At 50.7% G+C, this 9,275-nt stretch overlaps 1 protein-coding gene across 4 annotated transcripts in view; it reads right to left on the reverse strand.

Annotated features, from left to right (window-relative positions):
• The window catches only part of LOC135540425 (poly(rC)-binding protein 2-like), a 193,142-nt gene that overhangs the window by 25,651 nt on the left and 158,216 nt on the right, over positions 1-9,275 (reverse strand). For all 4 annotated transcript variants that reach the window (XM_064967049.1, XM_064967048.1, XM_064967050.1 and 1 more), the window contains 2 exons: positions 1,231-1,272; positions 586-760 (listed from right to left, as the gene is read on the reverse strand). In XM_064967049.1, the coding sequence (XP_064823121.1) occupies positions 586-760; positions 1,231-1,272 (217 nt within the window). The remainder of the gene's footprint in view (positions 1-585; positions 761-1,230; positions 1,273-9,275) is intronic.

Consider the following 9,275-nt stretch of genomic DNA (forward strand, 5'->3'; position numbering starts at 1 on the left):
ACACAACAAGCTACTGGTTAGCTTTCACTACTGGTTAGCCTTCTGTTGAGCCAGCCGACTACACAACAAACTACTGGTTTAGCCTTCTGTTGAGCCAGCAGACTACACAACAAGCTACTGGTTTAGCCTTCTGTTGAGCCAGCAGACTACACAACAAGCTACTGGTTAGCTTTCACTACTGGTTTAGCCTTCTGTTGAGCCAGCAGACTACACAACAAGCTACTGGTTTAGCCTTCTGTTGAGCCAGCAGACTACACAACAAGCTACTGTAGCCTTCTGCTGAGCCAGCCGACTACACAACAAGCTACTGTAGCCTTCTGTTGAGCCAGCAGACTACACAACAAGCTACTGGTTTAGCCTTCTGTTGAGCCAGCAGACTACACAACAAGCTACTGGTTTAGCCCTCTGTTGAACCAGCAGACAACTATTCATTTCAATAGATCTTTGTTGTGCCTCCACAGTGCTGACTGACTGATTCATACGCTCATGAATCATCAGTACATTTGCATATTATCATGAGGCATGTCTGAATGGAGAACATCTGACGCAGAGCAGGGATAGCCCCCCCCCCCTCCCCATACGTACCAGGCATGACAGAGTTGGCTTGCTGCTGGCTCATCTGGGCGGCCAGGCCTTGCTGCTGGCTCATCTGGGCGGCCAGGCCTTGCTGCTGGCTCATCTGGGCGGCCAGGCCTTGCTGCTGGCTCATCTGGGCGGCCAGGCCTTGCTGTTGCATCGACAACTGGTGAAGCTTGGCCAACTGAATCACAGACAGGAGGGAGACAGACAGGCGGGCAGGCGGGCGGGCAGAGAGAGAGACAAAACGACAGATAGGGTAGGTTTTACAGACAGACAGACAGACAGACAGACAGACAGACAGACAGATGGGTGGGGGGTGGAGAGAGAGACAAGAGGACAGATGGGGTAGGTTTTACAGACAGACAGACAGACAGACAGACAGACAGATGGGCGGGGGGTGGAGAGAGAGACAAGAGGACAGATGGGGTAGGTTTTACAGTCAGACAAACAGACAGACAGACAGACGGGCAGAGAGAGAGACAGACAGACAGACAGACAGACAGACGGGCAGAGAGAGAGACGGAGTGACACAGAGACAGATGGTTTAGGTAAAAACGGAAGAAATAACACACAGCACTCATGATACAGAATTAAACTTGACTAGGAAAACCTTCTAGAGTTAATTGACTAATTTCAGTATATTTCACATACCTCTGAATGTGGAATGCCATATTGGTTCTGTACAGCGTACATCTGAAAGGAGGAAGAACAACAAATGTTTCAGTGAAAATAAAATCAACTTCCAACTTTGTCGCCATTATGGTTTCCTTCGCCAAGATGTAGTGCCATTGAGTTTAAACAAAAATAGAAGCTATTTTTTTTCAAGAGGAGAGACATTGGTAGCAGAGAGGTGTTTAGAAATAACACTTATAACATCAAAGACAACGGGTCAATGATACGCTGCTGAGGGAGAGAGAGAACGTGTGTGTGTGTGTGTGTGTGTGTGTGTGTGTGTGTGTGTGTGTGTGTGTGTGTGTGTGCGTGTGCGTGTCCGCGTTCGTTGTTCTCACCAGCCTCCTCAAGACTTATATCAGGATTAGAACCACTTTTGCGGCAGAGACCCTAGCAGGTCTGACTGTCGAGATTACACCCAATGCAGGAACGCAGTGTTGATGCAGCGGTCTGCTGTTCACGCTAATGGGAGGAAGTGGCTTTATGTACCAGGAAGTAAGGATGGTCATGGCATTATATGGTCATGACACGATTATGACCTGTCCTTATATGGTCATAACACCTCATGACACGATTATGACCTGTCCTTATATGGTCATAACACCTCATGACACGATTATGACCTGTCCTTATATGGTCATAACACCTCATGACACGATTATGACCTGTCCTTATATGGTCATAACACCTCATGACACGATTATGACCTGTCCTTATATGGTCATAACACCTCATGACATGATTATGACCTGTCCTTATATGGTCATAACACCTCATGACACGATTATGACCTGTCCTTATATGGTCATAACACCTCATGACACGATTATGACCTGTCCTTATATGGTCATAACACCTCATGACACGATTATGACCTGTCATTAGAGAAATACACTTAATGACACTGTCACAGAAGCATTATGACCACACTGTGTCACTTTACTTGGACTAAGAAGAAATACACTTTATGACACTGTGAAGAAACACAGAACCCAGAACATTGAAATACCGTAGTAACAGCCCTATCTATCAGGTTCCTTCTGGTTGCTCAGAACACAGAACACAGAACACAGAACCCAGAACATTGAAATACCGTAGTAACAGCTGGTTGCACAGAACACAGAGCACAGCCCACAGAGCACAGAACACAGAGCACAGAACACAGAGCACAGAGCACAAAACACAGGGCACAGAACACAGAGCACAGAGCACAGAGCACAGAGCACAGAGCACAAAACACAGGGCACAGAACACAGAGCACAGAACACAGAGCACAGAACACAGAGCACAGAACACAGAGCACAGAACACAGAGCACAGAGCACAAAACACAGGGCACAGAACACAGAGCACAGAACACAGAGCACAGAACACAGAGCACAGAGCACAGAACACAGAGCACAGAACACAGAGCACAGAACACAGAGCACAGAGCACAAAACACAGGGCACAGAACACAGAGCACAGAACACAGAGCACAGAACACAGAGCACAGAGCACAAAACACAGGGCACAGAACACAGAGCACAGAACACAGAGCACAGAACACAGAGCACAGAGCACAAAACACAGGGCACAGAACACAGAGCACAGAACACAGGGAACAGAGCACAGAGCACAGAACACAGAACACAGGGCACAGAACACAGAGCACAGAGCACAAAACACAGGGCACAGAACACAGAGCACAGAGCACAGAACACAGGGAACAGAGCACAGAACACAGAGCACAGAACACAGGGCACAGAGCACAGAACACAGAGCACAGAACACAGAGCACAGAGCACAGAGCACAGAACACAGGGCACAGAACACAGGGCACAGAGCACAGAGCACAGAGCACAGAACACAGGGCACAGAACACAGGGCACAGAGCACAGTGCACGGAACACGGCACAGGGCACAGAACACAGAACACAGAACACGGGGCACGGGGCACGGGGCACGGGGCACGGAACACAGAGCACAGAGCACAGAACACAGAACACAGGGCACAGAGCACAGAACACAGAACACAGAGCACAGAGCACAGAACACAGGGCACAGAGCACAGAACACAGAACACAGAGCACAGAGCACAGAACACAGAACACAGAACACAGGGCACAGAGCACAGAACACAGAGCACAGAGCACAGCGCACAGAACACAGAGCACAGAGCACAGAGCACAGAACACAGAGCACAGAGCACAGAGCACAGAACACAGAGCACAGAGCACAGGGCACAGAGCACAGAACACAGGGCACAGAGCACAGAGCACAGGGCACAGAGCACAGAGCACAGGGCACAGGGCACAGAGCAGGGCACAGAGCAGGGCACAGGGCACAGGGCACAGAGCACAGAGCACAGGGCACAGGGCACAGAGCACAGAGCACAGAGCACAGAGCACAGAACACAGGGCACAGAGCACAGAACACAGAACACAGAACACAGGGCACAGAGCACAGAACACAGAGCACAGAGCACAGAGCACAGAGCAGGGCACAGGGCACAGGGCACAGAGCACAGGGCACAGAGCAGGGCACAGAGCACAGAACACAGAACACAGAGCACAGAGCACAGAACATGGCACATAATACAGAATGACATAACACTGAACATCAACATTGGGACGGTAGGGTAGCCTAGTGGTTAGAGTGTTGGACCAGTAACCAAAAGATTGTAAGTTCAAATCCCTGAGCTGACAAGGTACAAATCTGTCATTCTGCCCCTGAACCAAACAGTTAACACTGTTACCCCAACCTTCCCCCTCTCCCCTACCATAAACACTTAACACTGTTACCCCAACCTTCCCCCTCTCCCCTACCATAGCCACTTAACGCTATGTTACCCCAACCTTCCCCCTCTCCCCTACCATAACCACTTAACACAGTTACCCCAACCTTCCCCCTCTCCCCTATCATAACCACTTAACACTGTTACCCCAACCTCTCCCCTACCATAACCACCTAACACTGTTACCCCAACCTTCCCCCTCTCCCCTACCATAACCACTTATCACTGTTACCCCAACCCTACCATAACCACTTAACACTGTTACCCCAACCTTCCCCCTCTCCCCTACCATAACCACTTAACACTGTTACTCCAACCTTCCCCCTCTCCCCTACCATAACCACCCAACACTGTTACCCCAACCTTCCCCCTCTCCCCTACCATAACCACTTAACACTAAGTTACCCCAACCTTCCACCTTTCCCCTCTCCCCTACCATAACCACTTAACACTAAGTTACCCCAACCTTCCCCCTCTCCCCTACCATAACCACCTAACACTGTTACCCCAACCCTCCCCCTCTCCCCTCTCCCCTACCATAACCACTTATCACTGTTACCCCAACCTTCCCCTTTTCCCCTACCATAACCACTGAACACTGTTACCCCAACCTTCCCCCTCTCCCCTCTCCCCTACCATAACCACTTAACACTGTTACCCCAACCCTACCATAACCACTTAACACTGTTACCCCAACCTTCCCCCTCTCCCCTACCATAACCACTTCACAAGGTTACCCCAACCTCCCCCCTCTCCCCTACTATAACCACTTCACAAGGTTACCCCAACCTTCCCCCTCTCCCCTCCCCCTACCATAACCACCTCACACTGTTACCCCAACCTTCCCCCTCTCCCCCCCTACCATAACCACTTAACGCTGTTACCCCAACCTTCCCCCACTCCCCCCTACCATAACCACTTAACACTGTTACCCCAACCTCCCCCCTCTCCTCTACCATAACCACTTATCACTGTTACCCCAACCTTCCCCTTTTCCCCTACCATAACCACTGAACACTGTTACCCCAACCTTCTCCCTCTCCCCTCTCCCCTACCATAACCACTTAACACTGTAACCCCAACCTTCCCCCTCTCCCCTCTCCCCTCTCCCCTCACCCCTACCATAACCACCCTAACACTGTTACCCCAACCTTCCTCCCTCTCCCCTCTCCCCTCTCCCCTACTATAACCACCTCACACTGTTACCCCAACCTTCCCCTCTCCTCTCCCCTCCCCTACCATAACCACTTAACGCTGTTACCCCAACCTTCCCCCTCTCCCCTACCATAACCACTTAACACTGTTACCCCAACCTTCCCTCTCTCCCCTACCATAACCACTTAACACTATTACCCCAACCTTCCCCCTCTCCCCTACCGTAACCACTTCACACTGTTACCCCAACCTTCCCCCTCTCCCCTACCGTAACCACTTAACACTGGTACCCCAACCTTCCCCCTCTCCTCTCCCCTCCCATAACCACTTAATACTGTTACCCCAACCTTCCCCCTCTCCCCTACCGTAACCACTTAACACTGTTACCCCAACCTTCCCACTCTCCCCTCCCATAACCACTTAACACTATTACCCCAACCTTCCCCCTCTCCCCTACCGTAAACCACTTCACACTGTTACCCCAACCTTCCCCTCTCCCCTCCCCCTACCATAACCACTTAACACTGTTACCCCAACCTTCCCCCTTTCCCCTCTCCCCTACCATAACCACTTAACACTGTTACCCCAACCTTCCCACTCTCCCCTCTCCCCTACCATAACAACTTAACACTGTTACTCCAACCTTCCCCCTCTCCCCTACCATAACCACCTCACACTGTTACCCCAAACTTCCCCCTACTCCCCTACCATAACCACTTAACACTGTTACCCCAACCTTCCCCCTCTCCCCTACCATAACCACTTAACACTGTTACCCCAACCTTCCCCCCTCTCCCCTACCATAACCACTTAACACTGTTACCCCAACCTTCCCCCTCTCCCCTCTCCCCTACCATAACCACTTAACACTGTTACCCCAACCTTCCCCCTCTCCCCTACTATAACCACTTAATACTGTTACCCCAACCTTCCCCCTCTCCTCTCCCCTACCATAACCACTTAACACTGTTACCCCAACCTTCCCTCTCCCCTACCATAACCACTTAACACTGTTACCCCAACCTTCCCCCTCTCCTCTCCCCTACCATAACCACTTAACACTGTTACCCCAACCTTCCCCCTCCCCTCTCCCCTACCGTAACCACTTCACACTGTTACCCCAACCTTCCCCCTCTCCCCTACCGTAACCACTTAACACTGGTACCCCAACCTTCCCCCTCTCCTCTCCCCTCCCATAACCACTTAATACTGTTACCCCAACCTTCCCCCTCTCCCCTACCGTAACCACTTAACACTGTTACCCCAACCTTCCCCCTCTCCCCTCCCATAACCACTTAACACTATTACCCCAACCTTCCCCCTCTCCCCTACCGTAAACCACTTCACACTGTTACCCCAACCTTCCCCTCTCCCCTCCCCCTACCATAACCACTTAACACTGTTACTCCAACCTTCCCCCTCTCCCCTACCATAACCACTTAACACTGTTACCCCAACCTTCCCACTCTCCCCTCTCCCCTACCATAACAACTTAACACTGTTACTCCAACCTTCCCCCTCTCCCCTACCATAACCACCTCACACTGTTACCCCAAACTTCCCCCTACTCCCCTACCATAACCACTTAACACTGTTACCCCAACCTTCCCCTCTCCCCTACCATAACCACTTAACACTGTTACCCCAACCTTCCCCCCTCTCCCCTACCATAACCACTTAACACTGTTACCCCAACCTTCCCCTCTCCCCTCTCCCCTACCATAACCACTTAACACTGTTACCCCAACCTTCCCCCTCTCCCCTACTATAACCACTTAATACTGTTACCCCAACCTTCCCCCTCCTCTCCCCTACCATAACCACTTAACACTGTTACCCCAACCTTCCCTCTCCCCTACCATAACCACTTAACACTGTTACCCCAACCTTCCCCCTCTCCTCTCCCCTACCATAACCACTTAATACTGTTACCCCAACCTTCCCTCTCCCCTCACCCTTACCATAACCACTTAACGCTGTTACCCCAACCTTCCCCCTCTCCTCTCCCCCTTTTTGGTTTGATAGGTTTCTCAATTTCTTTTGTAATCTTTTTTTTTTGGAGGGGGGGGGTGGCATTCTTCATCAAATCATTTGTCATTGTTGTTCGTTTTCTGTTTGAGATGTTTAGATCTAATAGGCAAGCTGAGAGGTTAGATATACCGTTGAGATTTTACACCTTCACTATTACAGTGGAACATTTTGTCCAGGAAGTTGTCTTAAAGGGATTGAATGTGTTGTTAATGTTACTCAGTTCCTTTGGCTTCGATGCCTCATGATTGAGCAAAGCTCTGTTCCAGTAGACTGTGATTTTGCTGCGATCTGACAGGGGTGACAGTGGGCTGACTGTGAACGCTCTGAGAGACTGATAATGGCTGGGCCTTAGCAGAGGAACTGGCGATATGTTATCATTGACACCCCACACACACTCTTGGCTGGCTGGGTGTCAGAAGTAGTAGCTTTGGGTTTCACCCAGTGATCACTTACAATGGCTTGGTGACAAGACTACCGCAGTGTCTTCAAGGGGCTTTATTGGCATGGGAAACACGTGTTAACGCTGCCAAAGCAAGTGAAGTAGATAATATACCAAAGTGAAATAAACAATAAAAATGTACAGTAAACATTACACTCACAGATGTTCCAAAATAATAATCTCTCCTCTGTCTCTGTCTCTCTCTCCCCCCTCTCCATGGCTCTCTCTCCTCTGTCTCTGTCTCTTTCTCTCTCTCCCCCCTCACTCTGGCTCTCTCTCCTCTGTCTCTGTCTCTTTCTCTCTCTCTCCCCCTCTCCATGGCTCTCTCTCCTCTGTCTCTGTCTCTTTCTCTCTCTCCCCCCTCACTCTGGCTCTCTCTCCTCTGTCTCTGTCTCTGTCTCTTTCTCTCTCTCTCCCCCCTCTCCATGGCTCTCTCTCCTCTGTCTCTGTCTCTTTCTCTCTCTCCCCCCTCTCTCTGGCTCTCTCTCCTCTGTCTCTGTCTCTTTCTCTCTCTCCCCCCTCACTCTGGCTCTCTCTCCTCTGTCTCTGTCTCTCTGTCTCTCTCTCCCCCCTCTCTCTGGCCCTCTCTCCTCTGTCTCTGTCTCTTTCTCTCTCTCTCCCCCCTCTCGCTGGCTCTCTCTCCTCTGTCTCTGTCTCTTTCTCTCTCTCCCCCCTCTCTCTGGCTCTCTCTCCTCTGTCTCTGTCTCTTTCTCTCTCTCCCCCCTCACTCTGGCTCTCTCTCCTCTGTCTCTGTCTCTCTGTCTCTCTCTCCCCCCTCTCTCTGGCCCTCTCTCCTCTGTCTCTGTCTCTTTCTCTCTCTCTCCCCCCTCTCGCTGGCTCTCTCTCTCGTCTCCCTCTCTCCCTCTAGTCTGTCCCTCCCTCACTGGCTCTCTCTCCCTCTCGCTCTGGCTCGCTCAATTTTTCAATTCAATTTAAGGCCTTTATTGGCATGGGAAACATATGTTAACATTGCCAAAGCTAGTGAAGTAGATAATACTCTCTCTACCCCCCCCTCCCACCCCCACGCTCTGTCTCGCTCTCTCTACCCCCACCTCTCTCGTCTATCCTTCTCTCTCCCTCTCAGGATCTCTCTCGCTCAAGCTCGTCTCGCTCTGGCTCTCTCTCTCTCTCGACCCCCCCTCTCTCCCTATCTGTCTCTCTCTCTCTCTCTCTCTCTCTCTACCCCCCACTCTCTCCCTATCTGTCCCTCTCTCTCTAACCCCCCTCTCTCTCTATCTGTCTCTACCCCCCCTCTCTCCCTATCTCTCTCTCTCTCCATGTCTACTCTCTGTCACACCATCCCTGTTTAGCTCCACAGTGATAATGCTAGCAGCAGACAACAGAGGACACTGGGGTTGTTAATATACTCTGGGACAACAAGGGAGACTTGGCCTGGTTCTAGTTTGTGTGTGCATGTGCGTGCGTGTGTGTGCATGTGCGTGCGTGTGTGTGCGTGTGTGTGTTCAGTTCAAGAGCAAGTTGTATTGTCAATTGCACAAGTACAGTGAAATGCTTGGCTTGAAGGCTCTAACCAGCAGAGCAGTAATAAAAATCAAACTAGTACAGTTTAGTGTAACTAATACAACTATGAATAATAAAGAACAAGAAATAAGAGAGGAAGCTA

This window comes from Oncorhynchus masou, chromosome 5 (assembly GCF_036934945.1).
Source record: "Oncorhynchus masou masou isolate Uvic2021 chromosome 5, UVic_Omas_1.1, whole genome shotgun sequence".
In the NCBI taxonomy this organism is placed as follows: Eukaryota; Metazoa; Chordata; class Actinopteri; order Salmoniformes; family Salmonidae; genus Oncorhynchus; species Oncorhynchus masou.